Genomic DNA, 19,418 nt, shown 5'->3' on the forward strand with positions numbered 1-19,418 from the left:
CGTACTCTCAAAAGGCAGAATGATAAGTTTTTACCAAGTACATTGTAAATTAAAAAGCACAATCTAGAGCTGTCGATGGTTCCTTGGCCCCCGTAGGCCCCGTAGGACGGCCCTCGCTAATAAGAGCCATGTGCAACGCCGAAGCCTCCTTCAGGGCTTTACGGGCCCTGCACAGAACACTCTGTGCACAAGATAAAGTAAATAAAAATATAAAAAAACATTAATTTAATGGAGAGGTTGCTGCACCTGCTTGATTTTTCTCTACACGCGGACCTTTTGTTTAAATAATTATTTATCCAGGGAGTGTTTTGCTGAGCGCGCATGCTATTTTTCAGCACTGCCCTGCTTCACATTCACACTGCACAGTAGCACACATTCACACCTGGAAGCTGCCCGGTAAAGCCAGCGTCTTCAGCTGCCGGTCGCTTTGCATTGCTCAGCGGCACTTTGACGATACTTGCCCCACCGAGTTCACCACCCAGATTTTAGGAACATGTGGCTTTGCTGGCCAAACTGATTCTGTCTTATATTAGCGAGGCCAGTACATTGGCTTTTTTGAATTCCAGAAGTGAAATATCTCAGCTTTCAACATGTCCCTCCATAACTTTTCCTAGACCCACTTTCCGTACAAACCAGTGTTGTTCGATTTTCCAAACCACACAAGGAAATAATAGTTCTACAAATATTTACCCCCTTAAATTGACAGCTTGTTGGCCCTCTCACCAAAATACACTGGCCTTTCAACTATTAAAATCTAGCTCTAGGACGCCATAACCTTAGTAAATGCAGCTAATCAATGAGCAGTGCATAGGTTATGTTTCTATATATTCCTTCATATTCCTTCAAATGTTTCAAGAAGCACCTGAGTTGCAAGAATCCATCAATAGGAATCGATATTGTTGTTGATTTGGCTCGTGAATGATAGTTTATACTTTATAGCTCAACAGATACAGCATGTGGTATGGGTTTGATTTCAACTGGGATCACCCCAGCTTAACATGTATGTATTCATGTCACTGTAAACGCGCCCACCAAATGGCATATGCGCCGTTACGTAACGAATCTCAACTCGGTAACAAAGCAAAAGGTTCTTAACGTCACTGATTCACGGGTGCTTAAGCAAATCCTTTTTGTATGTACGGCGTATGAATGCAGCGTCTTTGTGTAATTCATTCAAAAGTGTAGGTGGCTGTGTTGTGGATTTATTTACTGTACGCCTGACATGAGTTAACACATACGATGTGCAAGGTTCACGCGCTGCTCGTGCAAATCCAGCGGACAAATCGTGCATCACAACAGCCGGGAAAGTAGAGCAACTGGGACCGAAAAACGCTGCTGTGAGAAGATGCTCAGATGTGCTTTAATACTCAAGATTACCGCCTGCAACATCGCTTCCCTCGCTGCCTTTTATAGTGGAATACCCAAAGACAAAAGCCATAAGCTGTCTCTCTAAACTAAGAAGAGCGCAGTGTGTCCCACTTAAAAAAAACACCAAAAAAAACCACAGCGTCGACTCTCTGCTTAGTTCTTCGAGGCGTACGTTTGACTTTCATCTGCTTTGTCATTTGGTCTTTGTTTCAGACAACCCCGGCCTTCTCAGTCACGTTCCCGTTACCGTTCAGGTCTTGGACGTGAACGACAATCCGCCCGAAATAGCTACAGACGAGGAGGTCATTGTGTGTGAGAGCGCAAGGCCGGGACAGGTGAGCATCTAGGATTCACCTAGAAAAATCCTTAACACGTCTCTCTCTCCCTCTCTCTCTCTCTCTGCCCCTCCCTCTCTCTCACACACACACACACACGTACACACACACACACACCTCGGAGGGAAGGTGCTGAGAGCTATGCATTATCTCCAGTCGTCTCTCCCCAGCTGTCCTGACCACATGCATTATGCAGTGAACTGTTGTTTCCCTTAGCAGTTTGGGTTGCTCACTGAGAGCCGAGCAATAAGAGAGTGTAAAGGCCTTGGAGAGAGCTGGTTAATCATCCCTCATTCAGAATGAGTATCTCAGCAGCAAACCATGACAGCTCCAAATCGAAGCTCATTCCAATTTGCTCTCAGTAGCCTTTGATTCATTTGAATTAAGAAGGTTTCTGAGATATGGAGCAATCAGCCGCATGGAAATGGCTGAGAGGGTGGTTGGGCAGAGGATGATGGAGTAAAGAGTGGGAAGACACTACTAAATACATTTTTAATAGTTTCATACTGGCGGAAGAAAAGTTTGAATTTAAGTTTGCGTTAAGTTTGAATTACATTTACATTATGGCTTCGGGGGGGTATTGGCTCAGGGGATTAGGGTGAGGTGCATTTTAATAGAGACAGGGAAGGACAACATGCAGTATGTCCAAGAATAGATTTGTATTTGTTCGTATGAGAATGGATTTTTGGTGTGAAAAGATGATTCCCGGGCCAAACTGTACCGTATTCCATTTGTAAATGTGATTCCTGTCGCCCAGATTTAAAAGACATCAGAGGAAATTCAGCTAGTCCCTTTAGACATGCCTGGATAAGCTGATTCAGTAGAGTCTGAATAGTGCCGCTCGGCAGTTGAGCACGGATATAAGAAGCAGGGCCACAGCAGGTCGAAAAAGTACACCGCTGATAGAAAATACTGATTCCCGAATGTTTTCCGATGCATTTAAAACACTGTTTATATCATGTATTCTGCATGGGAAGATGCACACAGGAGAGATTTCCTCCTTGTTTACATCATCTCCCTCTCCCGCACCCGATGGTTTAGACTTTCTGTCATATTTACAGCCTATTTCAGGATGTTATCAATCAATAGCATGGATGGAAAATTCACCGCTGCGTTTGTTTGGGATGTTTCTCCGGCAGTCTTAGTCATGCAGCTCCGGACTGACATCACGGAGGCTGAATTGGTCACTTGCTGATTCATACAAGGACATTCCTGATATAAGGATAAGGGCTGCTTCTCACGATCTGCGCCCATTTTGTACTCCTGCATTTCAGAATAGTTGTCAAGAATAGCCAAATAATCCGTCCACAGTCGGTGGAGGTGGTGAATTGCGCAGTTATGTTTTTGGTCTTCCTCAGAGTCTCGGATGACAGTGCTGAAGAGACAAAACCAATGACAGAGTGCAAAGTAGCAATTATCACAGCATAGCTTAACAGTAGGCTATAATGCAGAAATGTCTTGCTTATTTTTAGAATTGGTTTGCCTCATTTGAATTAGAGGAGCTTGTATCATCGGCCAGTCAGGGCCCAGGATTGTGACTGTTCTGCCTGTGAGGACGTTGTCTTCAGATTCATTCAGTAAACGAACTAAATTATGTTTATTTGCAAATTATCATCAAAAACATTCTTATCCTGAGCCATAGTATATTTGAAAACAAAATCATGAAAACCGAATAATATGGGACCTTCAAATTAGTCCCTCTCCTACCACACTGCAAAAATCCTCATCTTAACAAGTCATTTAGTCTATTATTGAGTCCAAAAATCATAATTTTCTTAAAACAAGTGAAGAAATCTGCCAATGGTGTTAGATCATTTCACTTGTTTCCAATGGAAATCAGCTTGTTTCAAGAATTTTGTAGAATCGAGTGTCATTTTCTTGATAGCAGTGCAGTGATCTGCCTTATTCTGACTTAAGATGCTGACACTCATTTCTAGAAAATTCCCGAAACAAGTGAAACTGCATTGGAAACAAGTGGAGTTATCTCTCCTCACTGGCAGAATTTGTCTCTTTGTTTTACTAAAAATAAGATTTGAAAACTGAATACGAGACCTGTTAAGATGGATGTTTTTCGCAGTGCAGCCAAGAGCCCCCACCAGTACCACCATATCAATCAAGACACACACACACACACACACACACACACACACACACACAAAATAGGTCCTAAGACTGCTCAGTTAAAGGAAGAGGCTTGTCACAGCGTACCACTATCACAACAGCGCAGCGATCCTCTCATTGCAGATCAGCACTCCCCACAGTGGAAGGGGCTATTAGGTCATTTTTTCCTCTCAGGGCCCACTCTCTCCCCGCTCTCGCTGAGCCTTTTACCAATTAAGGGTAACAAGCTGACAAAAGTGGCGGTGGGGTTGCCCTGAGAGCACCCTGTCACCGTTTGATGCCAGCTTCCCCCTGGCACAAGCCAAATGCTCACAAATCCTAGCCCAGCAACCATCCGCTCTCCTTCAGGCGGCATGCACAGGTAGAGGAGAAAGTGTTACAAGGCCAGTTGGCTGTAGGTCAAAGGAGCTGTTTTGATGAGTCTGCGGACCAATTACGATCAGCAAATCGTGACACATGTATCAGAAAGTGAGCGTGCTCCCTGTGCTGCATGCAATTAGTGCGGAAAGTGATTTTAAATGGTGCAGCAGCAAGTGAATGTCGCAGGTGTTGTTTTCTTTGGTTTATTTATCTCGCCTCTTCCGAACAACAGGTGATCCAGACTGTCACAGCAGTGGATAAGGATGACTTTGCCAACGGACAGCGGTTTTCCTTCGCTTTACCGAGCCAGTTACCAGTTAATCCCAACTTCACCCTAAAGGACAATGAAGGTAATTAAAGTGATCAATATGTTTGTTTGCATTTCTTATGAGTTTTGCGCTCTGCCTCGGAGGCAGGACCCCATCCTCATCGCTCACATTGGAAGATCCAATAAGCTGTACTGATTTCCACCCTACCTTAGAGGTGCAAATAATAAATATGTGCTTTGTCAATTGGGTATCGTTGACATTTGGAGACCCAGAAGCCGTTGGGGTCTGGTCTGAGTCGGGTCTCAATGAAACACAAGAGTCACAGAGGTTCGGCATATTTGCCCATTGTGTTGTCAGATGGATTACCTGCTCTGGCGCTGTCTCTCCCCCAGCTTGCATTATTTTGCGCCGGCAAAGGGCCAACGGTGGGTGTTACTATGGCAACCATCCCAGTCTCAGGTGAATACCTAGCCCTAGGTTGGTCTGCAATCACAGGGCTTTTAAAGCTCTCAGCCAGAAGATCTCACGGTTGCCCACTGCGAAGAGGAGTTCACAGCACTCCAGATGAATCTCTGAGCCAGAGAGAGGTGGAAAAAGAGAGAGGGAGACAAAGAGAGCGCGAGAGAGATCAAAAAAATCAATGTGATAATAGGAGATAAGTCTGTTTAGCCCTTGGTCCAGTGGCTTCCCACAGCCAACCTCTCCTTGCCCACTTCTCCTTCATCGTGGTGCAGAGGCAAGTTTTGCTGCATTCACTCAAGTGGCACTCGTCGACACTCCTCACCTCCCCTCCATCTGCAGTCCCAGAGGGCGGTCAACTCAACAAGGCGAGCACTGACTGCAGCACGGTCTTAAAGAGAAGACGGTGCAATGTGTGGAAGATAATCAGGTGTTCATAATGTATGCGCTGCAAGGCAACCAAACAGATCATCCATTTCTGTTGCTGCTGTTGGTTTTTTAACCTGTATTTATCTAGGAAGGTGACGGAGCATGAACACTGTTCTTCAGCAGCTCTGCTTCACATTCACACAGTTACACATACAAAACAAAACACTAAAACAGTTTTTTTGTTAACTGACAATAATACTGTAAGTGCACAACCCTCTGTTAAGACCCGACATCTCCACCTCTGCATGCAAACCACACCATCATTTGCCGATTTTGCGTTAGAGAATTTTTTGAACTAAAACTAATGGAACCTGCATCAAGTCAGCCACAATGATGCAATCTCTCCTCGCCATAATGGCTGGACAGGTTGCCCGCCCTCTTTTTCCGCTTTCTGTTTCCAGGGAGATGTCTTCTGGATAAATTGAGGAAATCAAAGAGGCATATGTGAGACACACACATACATGTGAGACACACACATACATGTGAGACACTCAGATACACATGTGAGACATACACATACATGTGAGACACTCAGATACACATGTGAGACATACACATACATGTGAGACACTCAGATACACATGTGAGACACACACATACATGTGAGACACTCAGATACACGTGAGACACGCACATACTATCCGAAACACACACATACAGTTTAATGCAAATATTTAAGTGTATTTTAGTATTTTACTGTATCAGCTATGTATGTGTGAGTGAGTGTTTCATATGTGTACATTTGAGCATTTCATAAATGTGCGTGTAAACAACAACGTTTGAATTATGTCCTACACAGCCTATCATAGTGCTACATACTGCATAAGTATGGGCAGAGTGTGGTAAAGTGGTGGCCAAAATTTGCTGTGGTGACTGTTAAACGCCTCAGTCAAGGGCACCTCAGCAGGAGTTTCTGAGGGAGGGACAGTGTGTCTCCTTCAGTTTTCCCGACTGGATTTTGCAGAGGATTTGAGCAAGCGACCTTCCAGTTGCGAGCACACTTCTCTAATCTTAAGGCTACCGCCGTCCTTGTTGGTACCATGGTGATTATGTCATTTCTTTTTCATAGAGAGATGAAGAATTTAGCTACTTTGAGCGCATTAGTGAAAATTAAACACTTAAACACCAGGGTTTCTCTCGAATATGAAATATCCACCATTTGAAAGTACTGCTGCCTATAAAATGGCATTTTGGCATATAAGTACAGAAAACTATGGTGTATTATTAAAGTTATGAGTCATCTTAAATTGTTTTAAGATGACAACACAACACAGAACCATCTGCGTTGTTGAAAAATTGTCTGAAACCCTTCTTTCTTGACGGATTGGTGGCACTTCTGCGGGAATGTTGCTTGAATAATGCTTCCTTTCACTTTGGGTTTTCACCTCCTGCTGTGCACTGTCCCACAGGCTGTTGTTTTTCTCAGCAGATATGTGATATAATCCCATGTGGGATGGGCCAATTATGTGGCATGACATGGAAATTGAAAATAATTCCTTCATCCATTCACCAGAGAGAGTCACATTCAAAAGAGGGAATTTAACACAAATTAATCAAGAAAGTGCAAGGTAGAAATTGTCATTCGTTCAGGGATCAGTGGGTCAAGTGCAGAAAAATAGGTCATACATATAATCCAAAAGATCATACAATACACACACACTCATTGATGCACGCCTTCAGCAACCCCGCCTGATTCACATGCACACACAACCTGCTTATCCATACAATCACACACAGCTACACTTGCCTGGTGTGCAGCCCCCATGAATCACAGTCTGTAGCACGTTTTGAATTTGCATGGCGATTCATGAGGTTCTGGACGCAAGCCTGTCCATCGGCAGTTATTTCAGACGGATACCGTCCGACAAACCTGATTGGATGGTTGATGTAGGCGGGACAAACCTACTGACGAGCGTTACAGAGCGACAACAACTACCGAAATGAAAGCGGCGGCAAAGGAATTGGATGATAGCGAGCTAGATTTAGCGATTTCGTCACTCCTTAAAAAACTTAATGGCATCAACATCAATTGAAACAGGAACAATCAGCGTGTATAAAAGCTTTTTAAAAGCGCTGCCATTTTGGTAGTGGTGTTGCGCTCTGTAATGGCATCATAAGTAGGTTTGTCCCGCCTACATCGACCATCCAATCAGATCTGTCGGACAGTATCTATCCGAATTAACTGCCAATGGATAGGCTTGCAGCCAGACCCCTATGACTCACCAGGTAAATTCAAAAAGTGCTAAAAACTGTGATTCATGGAGACTAGACAGCAGGCAACAGCAACAGGACGTCCATTCAATTTAACTGCGTAAAACAGTACAAAAATACAAAAGGTTCTCGCACCTACACTTCATACATTCCAATAAGCGAACATAGGTTCAAAAGACCTCTCTCTCTCTCTCTCTCTCTCTCTCGCTGTTTAAGGCCATGTTGTTATTCACAGCAGCGACCTGGAGGGTCAGCTGACCAGGTGGAGGAGAGTTACACCACCATCTTGTGCTGCTGACCACAGATTAGCTCCACTGGAGCAGTTAAGTGCCTTGATCAAGGGCGCATTTTAGTTTGTTTTTAGACGAGGAACGGAAAGTGAGAGACAGAAAGTGGTTCATGTTTAAAGATCCACTCCACCCCACCACTCCACTCACACACACACACACACACACACACACACCCCACACACACACACACCCACTGGCATTTTCAACTGCTCACTGATGGAGGATGGAGCGACGAGCGACACATTCTGTTCTCAAACCCAAAAGCCAAATAACAAACCATTAAATTATTACAGTATTTTGCATCACGATATATTATCTCTTCACTAGATGTTTCTGTTGGATCTCTGCTCTAATTAGCAAGCTTACTTGTCACTGCTGAGAGAACTTGACTTTGTTTGTGTCAATGCCATCGTATGCTGTCAATGTTGTTGCAATTCTTTGGTCACTGATAGAGTCACGGATTACTTAATATCCCTTTTACATTTTTTTTGCAGCTCATCTGTGGTCTCAAAGCACCAAGCTCCCTCTAAACGTTAAGCTACTGTAGCTACTGCAGGCTTCTCCAGTCGGTCGGAGCCTGCTTTTGCTCTTGCAGTCAAAAGGGGTCTCAGAGCCGTAAAAAAAAGTTCTACTGTCACTACGTATTAGAAGTTATTTGCTGTGTTCACAGTATCCGGGCGAGAGAGGCGCCGAACAATGCACCATACTGTTGACTCCTGTGTCTGATAATTAAAGTAAGCTCTTCACACTTGAAGCAGCTTCTCCCATTGCCGTTGTAGCAGACCGACAGTTGGTAGCTGGTCTGCGCCAGGGCCTAATACCTCCCTCTGTTGTTGTGCTGCTGATGAAAATCCCTCTCACTCACTGAGACAACTAACTCTCTTGTGACCTCCTTTCCTCCTCCGTTACAGTTTGTTCGTAATGGCTCTTCATTGAACTTTATGTGATTTTTTGCAGCTGCATGCACACATGTTTTTACGGAGGAAAATAAAGGATTTGCTTTTAGAAAAAGACAAGCGATACATTAAGACTTCTACTTGGGTTAAATAACTAATGATATTTGCAATTGCTCCGTCCTTCTCTCACTCATTTCAGGTAATTTAACAATTGTGAGTTTTAAAAAGACCCATTAACTAAAGCATTATGGCTTTTTTAGTAGGCTATTTTTCTGTCTGCTTGCAACCGCATCTGATTCGCTAAAAGCCATTATCTTGTTTTAATTCCATTGGTGCTATTGAGACTTATGAAGAACAGTTACAGCTGTGTTTCACAAAATCAAATCAAAATAGTCCAAGTGTTCAGCCTGAGACTCAGATTAAGGATCTTCCTCAGTGTCGAAGTGCAGTACAATCATTATTTGTGGAGATGAAGCTGGGCTCCAAAGACAGAGTTGTCATTTTGCAGTGGAGGTGCTGAATGTGCGATAATAAATGCAGGTCAAACTGTTCTGCAGCATATTAGCAACCATTAGAGGTAAAAAACAAGAAGGATGCTTCTGCTCTGCTGCTCTGGGAAAGCACTTTGTGACAAACCTGTTTTGTTAAAAGCTCTTTTTAAATAAATTTGACTTGACTATGCCTACTTTACAATGACTGGAAATTGAATGGCTCTTTGATCTCGTTGTCTGTCACATTGTGATGACATTTGCTTCTAAAAAGGCAATTAAACGGGGGCTATGATCTCTAAACAACCCACATGCTTAAATAGATCAATTGATTTCTGAAGGCAGCTTCCCCCAGTATGCATACAGAAGACCTTATAATATTACAGTTAATCAGCTGTGTTGGAAGTAGTGCTGTCAAGCCATTGATATGTGGGAAGTTTAATTAGCTTTTATGTCATTCATACTTCGCTTGCAATGGGTGTTGTACTTCTAGTTTTCCAAACGCCCATTATCTGCTGAAACAGCATGATTTGTGCAAAGTGGGCAGAGCAGCCTATCTCATGCTGGCTTTGTCAAGACATGCACAACAAGCTCTTTGCAGAAAAAGCTCATTGATATTTATCACTGCCATTTGATTTCCTATCGCTAAAGTTAACATTATAATTTCAGATTCTTCTCTAAATCAAAATTAATTCATGATCGGATGATTGTCAGCTGGTGATTAAGATGTTTGGGAAAAACAAATAGCAGTGTAGTGTGTTGGGGTTTGGTGGGACATGTCTCATTGGATGTTTTTTTTTCCATTGTACAAGCTCTGTGCTGCACCCATACTGCTACAGCATCAGCACCCTTTGGTTTTCCATTGGAGTACTGAGCCAATTTGGTCCTGTTTGTGTAGGAGAGGAACATAATAATAGCCTCCTTTTCAGCCCCCTTTGTTTTCTTACAAGCATGCTACTATTATACCCATAATCAACTAACCTACACAAAAAATAATAAAAAATATGGAAAAACATACCATACTGTGACAGTGTGAATATGCTGTACACTCAACAACACAATGGACAAAACATATTGGTCTTTACAAGTAGCCTGATCTCCATCTGCTATCTGTTGTCGCTGCTGGACAATGATTTTTTAAGCTAAGACTAACCGAGAATGACTAATCCATACTGAAAGGAGAGCTTCTTTTAAAGGATACATTTGTCTCTTGATGTGCTGTTTGTTATTCTGCATGAAAGCCCTATTATTTCTATACAAAATGATATTAGTGTTTGAACAATATTGAGCCTTTCATCAATATTCAAAGCTGACTTGCAGTGATATTTGCCTCCATAGCAACGTTAGCTTATTGTTAGCAGCCAATAGCTTTGTTGCCTGATATGATCTTCTCCCAAGGAGCAGACATTCAGTCCCATTCATCATTTATTCTTCTGGAGTTAGAGTTCCAGCAAAGTTTATATTCCCCCGTTGCATCAATATGGAGTTAACTGTGACTGTGTGGCCCAGTGGTTAGATAGTCACAGGTCCAATCCCCACAGCCTGAAGAAAGAAAAGCCAGCACTCATAATGTCCTTTTGTCTTTTAATTGAATGGGCAGCTATAGAGCACAAACGACGGACGCGTTTCAGCACTAAGCCGTCATCAGCGTTATCTCAAAGCGGACGTGACACTTAAATACATATATGCATACAGTTCAGTTAATTATTCAATCAATATGAAAAATACATGATCAAAAAGTCACTGTCAAAGAGAAATCAACGTACCAGCTTCCCCCACTCAGTACGGATTACTACCAGGAATACACAATCCACAGCATAAACATAACACTTAGGAAAAATAAGTATCAAGAAAAATATAATATAAGAATAGAAGACTGAAAAATACAGCTAAATGTCTCTGCACATATATCTCACAAATTGTTATCATTTCACAATACAGATCCTCTACACGGAAAATGGAAATGAAGGGAGGCTAAATATTCCCTTGCACAGGCAGAAGATATAAACCTTATGAAACTTAAAGTTAGGAGTAGAGCCACTAATTAATAGCCACCCTCCGCGTTTTCAAATACATAAGAGCCCGACAACAAAGTAGAAGGACTGGAATGAGCGCAGCACATATCAATACACCAACAAGAAAACACTTTAAATATGTATTCAAAAAAATGCATATCTATTTCACAAATACAAGTTCAGACAATTTCAGAGAAAACACCCTAATAATAATTCTTCGTTCAGACCTTTTTGGGTCCCCACAGCAGCCATGTGTCCTTGAGCAAGACATTAACACTTTACTCGTGATACTTACTTGCTTATATTACTTTATAGTGAGTCGTTCTAGAGAAGAGCATCAGATAAATACCTGAACTGTAAAGTGTAACTTACAATCATAAACCCTAAGATAAATACCATCTGGCATTCTGTCTCTAACAAAACAAACAAATTGATAACTGTTATTATGGAGAGCTGGGTAATAATGATGTCGCTGTAGCACTGCAGTATCCTATTTATTTATTTATTTTATTTTATTTTACCTTTATTTTACCAGGCAGGTCAGTGAGGTCACTTAAGAACAAATTCTCATTTACATGGACGGCCTGGAAAGAGGATATTAGACTACATTGTATTTATATTTATGCATTTAACTGACACTCAAGAGCAACTTCAAACAAATTCCTGAAACTATAGAGTATTATAACACAGATATAGTGTTAGTACTGTAAGCAGAGGGTTCGTGGTTCAAAGTGTAAGTACCTGCAGCACCTACACATTACACATCTGTGATATGCGTAGCCAGTATAGACTTGAGCCATCATAAAAATCCATAGCATTAAGTGCCCACCTTCAGAATGTGACTCAATGTTACATTCTGCCCAAAAATAGTGCCACCGTTTTTATGTTTTGTGCTCCAAGTGGCAGCTGGAGAGAAGGCTTGTATTGAATCCCATCAGCGACACCTACATACACCCACCGAAGTGCACAAGGAATCCGGCGAAGTGCGTGTGTAGGCAAGGTGCAATCTGTCGAGATGTGGTTGTGTGTATGTAGACTGCTGATTCCTTTTGCTTTTTGGTTTGCTTTTTCGCCGCGCTTGATATGTTTTGCAGATGGACAGTCCTGCGACAAGCATGTTTGCATTTACTGTGCGGAAACACATGATCGAGTATCTTAAAGTTAGCTGTGCATCCCACAAAACTGGGGTCAGGAAAACAAGCCGTGAGGGAGAGAGTAGCGAAGAGAGAGAGAGACAGAGAGAGAGAGAGACAGCAGAGAGAGAGAGAGAGAGAGACAGCAGAGAGAGAGACAGAGACCGGCAGCAGAGAGAGAGAGAGAGATAGACAGCAGAGAGAGAGACAGAGGCCGGCAGCAGAGAGAGAGAGAGAGATAGACAGCAGAGAGAGAGACAGAGGCCGGCAGCAGAGAGAGAAAGAGACAGAGAGAGAGGGCGAGTGTGTGAGAGAGACAGAGAAAGAGACAGAGGGTGAGAGAGAAAGAGAGAGAGAGAGAGAGAGAGAGAGACAGCAGAGAGAGAGACAGAGACAGGCAGCAGAGAGAGAAAGAGACAGAGAGAGAGGGAGAGAGAGAGGGGGAGAGTGTGTGAGAGAGACAGAGAAAGAGACAGAGGGTGAGAGAGAAAGAGAGAGAGAGACAGAGAGAGAGACAGAGAGAGAGAGACAGAGACAGGCAGCAGAGAGAGAAAGAGACAGAGAGAGAGGGAGAGAGAGAGGGGGAGAGTGTGTGAGAGAGACAGAGAAAGAGACAGAGGGTGAGAGAGAAAGAGAGAGAGAGAGAGAGAGAGAGAGACAGCAGAGAGAGAAACAGAGACAGGCAGCAGAGAGAGAAAGAGACAGAGAGAGAGAGAGAGACAGCAGAGAGAGAGACAGAGACAGGCAGCAGAGAGAGAAAGAGACAGAGAGAGAGGGAGAGAGAGAGGGGGAGAGTGTGTGAGAGAGACAGAGAAAGAGACAGAGGGTGAGAGAGAAAGAGAGAGAGAGACAGAGAGAGAGACAGAGAGAGAGAGAGAGAGAGACAGACAGCAGAGAGAGAGACAGAGACAGGCAGCAGAGAGAGAAAGAGACAGAGAGAGAGGGGGAGAGAGAGGGAGAGAGTGTGTGAGAGAGACAGAGAAAGAGACAGAGGGTGAGAGAGAAAGAGAGAGAGAGACAGAGAGAGAGAGACAGACAGCAGAGAGAGAGACAGAGACCGGCAGCAGAGAGAGAAAGAGACAGAGAGAGAGGGGGAGAGAGAGAGGGAGAGAGTGTGTGAGAGAGACAGAGAAAGAGACAGAGGGTGAAAGAGAGAGAGAGAGACAGAGTGAGAGAGATTGAGAGAGACAGAGAGAGATTGATAGAGAGAGAGAGAGAGAGAGAGAGATTGAGAGGGAGAGAGAGACCAAAGATCATGATTGAGATTCAAAGGGCAAGTGTTTGCCAAGGACTCGGTTAATTTCTGCACATTTCTACCAATAAAGTTTTTATCAGTTGCTGTAAAATCTCATTTAATTTCATAACTTGAGAGACGGAGAGACAGGAATGCATAAGTGATACATAAGTTACATAAGTGATACATCGCTTATCATGATAATGCCTTAGCAAAAGTGAAAAAATGAGGCCATTTGCTGGTGACTGGCTCATACTCCGGCTTAACGAACCTGGTGCTATGGGAATTCCCCAGGGTGGCGAAGAACCTCTCACACACACACACACACACACACACACACACACACACACACACACACACACACACGCATACATGCACACACAGTAATACGTTAGTGATTAGGCTAATGTTTTTGTGCACAGTCATACGCACACAGGCGAATGCACACACGCCTGCGCATGGATGCACACACACACACACACACACACACACACACATGCCAATGACTTTTTTCATGTAATAGCAAACTTGACACCAGAAAAATGAGGCTGTGCTGTGACTGTATGACTGCAACCTTAGTTGCTGGTGAATTGCAACATCTAGGAAGCATCGGCATTCAGGTTCACGTTCACTTTGAATGAAATATGAAATACTATAAGATAGGGATGGGACGATGTATCAAAATTCAATATATCGCAATGCAAAAATGTGACAATACGTATCGTGGGGCAGAAAAATGAATCGCGATATTAGCTCCATTTTATTCTGCTGTTGTAATCACAAATGAGACGGCTTGACCATCACAATTTCACAAACTCTCCATCCAAATTATATTATTGTCACGTTGTAATGACATTTTTAAATTGTTGTTTACATTCCAACAAGACAATGACACCGCTAGAAAGATTTGTGGTTCAGAAATAAACAGAATTCTACTTCATACTTTGTTGTTTATTACATTGTATCGTGGTTGTATTGAATCGTGAACCCCATATCTTGTATCGAACACTTTGTCACACTTTGTTGTCATTGAACTTTTATTTATTGCATCGTATCGTGGTTGTATCGAACCCCGTATCGTATCGTGAGATAAGCATATCGTCCCATCCCTACTTATAAGACCTTAACCATCTCCTCCTCGCCTCCGGGGCTGACACCTGCCTCGCAACGCCGCGTGATGCTGCGGAGGGCGAGCTGTCACGACACCGCTAAACTGTGACGCCGCCACTTGGTGCCGTCTCTCCTCTCGTGCGAGCGCCGGGTGGCTGCAGATGGCTCATCTCGCCGCGGCGTTAATCAACAAGCGCGCCGCTCCCTTTCCACCCGCCTGCGACGAGAGGTGGTTTTAATGCGAAATTAGCATGACATAATTGACCCGCGCTTCCTCGTTGTGGTCCGTACAAGGACCCGCACTGCCACGGATCTCTGGTTGAAGGTGTAAAGGCTGTGATGGTGAATACTAAGTACACTCAGCTTTGTCTGTGCATCTATCTGCTCTCTCTCTCTCTCTCTCTCTCTCTTTCTCTCCTCTCTCTCTCTCTCTATCTCTCTCTCACACGCACGCACTCTGCCTCAGCCTCTATCTCCTCCTCTCTGCATCTATCTGCTCTCTCTCTCTCTCTCTCTCTCTCTCTTTCTCTCCTCTCTCTCTCTCTCTATCTCTCTCTCTCACACACGCACACACTCTGCCTCAGCCTCTATCTCCTCCTCTCTGCATCTATCTGCTCTCTCTCTCTCTCTCTCTCTCTCTCTCTCTCTCTCACACACACACTCACGCACACACACTCTGCCTCAGCCTCTATCTCCTCCTCTCTGCATCTATCTGCTCTCTCTCTCTCTCTCTCTCTCTCTCTCTCTCTCTCTCTCTCTCTCACACACACACGCACACACACACTCTGCCTCAGCCTCTATCTCCTCTCTGCATCTATCTGCTCTCTCTCTCTCTCTCACACACACTCACGCACACACACTCTGCCTCAGCCTCTGTCTCCTCCTCTCTGCATCTATCTGCTCTCTCTCTCTCTCTCTCTCTCTCTCTCACACACGCGCACACTCTGCCTCAGCCTCTATCTCCTCCTCTCTGCATCTAGCTGCTCTCTCTCTCTCTCTCTCGCTCACTCACACGCACACACACTCTGCCTCAGCCTCTATCTCCTCCTCTCTGCATCTATCTGCTCTCTCTCTCTCTCTCTCTCTCTCTCTCTCTCTCTCTCTCTCTCTCTCTCACACACACACACACACACGCACACACTCTGCCTCAGCCTCTATCTCCTTCTCTTTGCATCTATCTGCTCTCTCTCTTTCTCTCTCTCTCTCTCTCTCTCTCTCACACACACGCACACACTCTGCCTCAGCCTCTATCTCCTCCTCTCTGCATCTATCTGCTCTCTCTCTCTCTCACACACACACACACACACGCACACACACTCTGCCTCAGCCTCTATCTCCTCCTCTCTGCATCTACCTGCTCTCTCTGTCTTTGGCTCACACATACACACACACAAACACACACACCTTCTCCCCCCCCCCCCCCACCCTCTCCCCCTCTCCTCTCATCTTCCAACTCCCCATCTCTCTTCCTTGTTATTTGCATCTCTCACACTCTACTCCCTCAAACCCCCCACCCATCTGCTTGCTGATACGGTGATACTGTGAGTCTGACTTAATAAAGCTTGAAGTACGTGTTGTCATTCCAACTGTCGATCATTATAATTATTCATAGATGGAGCAGAGATTGGAGTGGGAGGCGAGGTCTCAGAGCAGCAGTATGATACTACAGCACGGTGGAGGTGTTTTCACAGTGAGGGAAAAGAAAAAGAGGTTGCCCTGTTCACGTTTCAGTATTTTCTGCATCATCAGAAACCTAAAACAATATACGAATATACATCAGAGGGCAATGTGTCATCTGCAGTTTGCTTTACCACGGGAATGACACACAGGAAGTTAGTCATCTAGAAACACATGCTAGTAGGATCCCGATCCAACCGTTGGCACTCTTTTTTCCATCCGTATGGTTTGAATAGCGGGGATGATCAGGTCGCCAGTGATTGTCAAACATGACGCTTTTATTTTAAAGCCCTAATGAACTGTTATCTGATTCTCTATATCATAACGTACACCTATTTAACAGCAAATGCCTACAAAATGTTTTTTTTTTTTTTTTTTTTATTGTATTTTTATGTCAAAATGCCATCACTTTTACTTAATAGAAAACAGTAATAATAATAACAATAATAATTATTTATTTATATAGTACACTTTAAAATACAACGAAATCTCAAGGTGCTTCACAGGAGATAGAATAAATGTACAATCGTAGTAAAACTAAAACTGGTCAATAAAACAACAATCATGCAATTATAGGCTTAAACTAAAATAAGAGTTGAAATAAGCTGAATAAAATTATAAAACAGTGTATTTTTAGTGGTTCCTTCATGCCGTACCAGTAGGCGAACATAAAAATTCCACTTTAAAATGACAAGAGTGGCCACATGGTACGTTGTATGGTGCGTTTTTGGTCTGTTTACCACCAAAAACCCTGTTTCCTTTTCTAAAAACACTCTGGTTGCGTCCCGGTAGCTGGGATTTATTAATTTTGAAGGGTCCAGAATATTCTGGTGGTTGAGTGGTTGAGCACAGACTGCCTGTTATGACTACAAGCCAATTAGACGGCTGTGTTTCATCACTCATGGTTTTGATTATTTCTGGGATGTTTCAGGCCAAACCTGGCAGATGGTTCAGACCTTGTTTTTTCGGGTTAAAGGAGAAGTCCGCCTGGGAGAGAGGAGTGACGTCACTACAGCTAACTGATCACTATTGATTATCGAGCAAAAGAATTGAAAAAAAACTATACTGTGCATGACTATGACTATGAGCTTGACTGCTGCATATTTTTGCCGCGCCGGAGATCCGCCATTCTAATCCGGAGTGAGTCAATTTCAAAGCATCAAACTGGTTGCAGTTTATCACAAATTATGGGCTTGTTTCTTTTGTGTGTTTCTGTGTGTGTGTTTGTGTGTGTGTTGTTTGTTTGCTTCCTCCTCTCCTCCGCTGAACCTTTCCATTACGCCTCTCTCTTTCTCTCTTTCATTGCTCTTTTCCTCTCACCCAATTTCAGGCTTTTTATGTCTGTTTATCTACGTGACACGTTACACTGACAGAGGAGTGTTTCTATGGATGTCCAAGGTGAACTGCTCTTTTGCAGCACATTGATATAGTGAATGAACACCTTGGAAATTAATTAGCCCCGGCAAACAGGGAAGCAGGAGACAGAGTGAGAAATCTACTAGCTTGTGATACATCAAAAGCAAGGGGATGGCGATGCTGTGGGTTGGATTTTGTTTCTATTTAGCTGAGAGTCCATACCCTCAATTAAAATGCCCATCTGTAGAAATGGGTTATTGCAGGCTCTTGAGCTTCATGGACAGAACGGAGCAATTGAGAAGAAAGAGGAAAACCATCCAGAATTTGAGCTACCCGGTCCTCTAAGCCAAGGGGGCTAATTTCCCTTAACGAATCTCTCTCTGTCATTGCAGACAGCACGGCCAGCATCATCGCCAAGCGGCGGCGCTTCAACCACCTGACCCAGGAGCTGTACGAGCTGCCCATCGTGGTGTGGGACGGCGGGGAGCCATCGCTGAGCGGCACCAGCACCCTCACCCTGCGGGTTTGCCCGTGCCAGCGCTACGGCAAGATCCGGACCTGCCAGGGCGAGGCGTTCCTCTCCTCGGCAGGTCTCAGCACGGGGGCTCTCATCGCTATCCTGCTGTGCATCGTCATCCTGCTGGGTAAGCTGGGACAGCCGTGCGGGGGACTGTAGCGGGCGGGCAGCGGGGGGGGGGGGGGAGCCGCCCAGGGGCAAATATCCTCGGGGCATGGATGGAGGAGATGGACCATAGAGGAGCGGGGAAGGGTGGAAGGGTTTGACAAGGGCAAGGGCACAGGAGGGATGAAGGGATGAAAAGACATGCAAGGACACAGGTGGAATCCAGAATGAGGATGGAGAGAGTTGAGAGTGGCAGGGATGGAAGAGAAGGGGGGAGGATGTGATGGTGAAGGGAAGGAGGACAGAGAGAGGGAGGCTAGATGAGGGCTGATTGGAAAGAAAGAAGATGGTGAGGACGATGACAGCAAAGAAGAAGGGGCATGGAGATTGCAGGGTCAGTGAGATTGAAGAAACAAGCGTATAGAAAGAATACTGAATAATCTGCTAGGGAGGAGGAGAGGGGAAGTTCAGGCAGAAAGGGGACTCATGCTATGTGCAGAAAGGCAGCTCAAATCTGATTTTTTTGTTCCTATAGCCGATACGGGTCAGATATTTTCTGTAAAGTCTGAACAGCAAAAAACCACATGGAATCCGATCCGTTTCAGATCAGACTCGAACCTCATCCGTAGGTGGCCTGAAGTGACCACTCAGATCGAATTTCAAGTGGGTTTTTGTTTCTCCATTACTCACCACCCACCACGTACTTAACATCACGCGCTGCGACAAGAAGAGCAGAGAACAACAAACATGGAGGAGAGCGGTGACAGCAGCACCAGACAACATGGCAGATACCAGCCTCCTTCATCGCTGACGTCGCGTCTGACGGATGTGTTCTGCACCGCGACTACAAAACACCGCCATGCAGTCGGAATAAACAATGGCGAAACTTCCATGTTCGTAGCTTGTTGCAGCATCCAACAGGACAGAAAATGCGGACTAAACTTTACAAATAGTTCAGGAGCTAGACCTGAATTGGGTCTATTCTAGAGTAAAATGACCTTTTAAACTTGATTAAATGACTTAAAATATTCATAAATTGAGCATA

At 44.1% G+C, this 19,418-nt stretch overlaps 1 protein-coding gene across 2 annotated transcripts in view; it reads left to right on the top strand.

Moving 5' to 3' along the window:
• The window catches only part of LOC139908716 (cadherin-18), a 70,994-nt gene that overhangs the window by 42,243 nt on the left and 9,333 nt on the right, over window positions 1-19,418 (top strand). The window contains exons 8-10 of one of the 2 annotated variants that reach the window (XM_071895514.2): window positions 1,582-1,703; window positions 4,417-4,534; window positions 18,144-18,395. In XM_071895514.2, coding sequence (XP_071751615.2) covers window positions 1,582-1,703; window positions 4,417-4,534; window positions 18,144-18,395 — 492 coding nt within the window. The remainder of the gene's footprint in view (window positions 1-1,581; window positions 1,704-4,416; window positions 4,535-18,143; window positions 18,396-19,418) is intronic. The other variant, XM_078291258.1, reaches the window with a different exon arrangement.

The sequence above is a fragment of the Centroberyx gerrardi genome, chromosome 22, assembly GCF_048128805.1.
Source record: "Centroberyx gerrardi isolate f3 chromosome 22, fCenGer3.hap1.cur.20231027, whole genome shotgun sequence".
In the NCBI taxonomy this organism is placed as follows: domain Eukaryota; kingdom Metazoa; phylum Chordata; class Actinopteri; order Beryciformes; family Berycidae; genus Centroberyx; species Centroberyx gerrardi.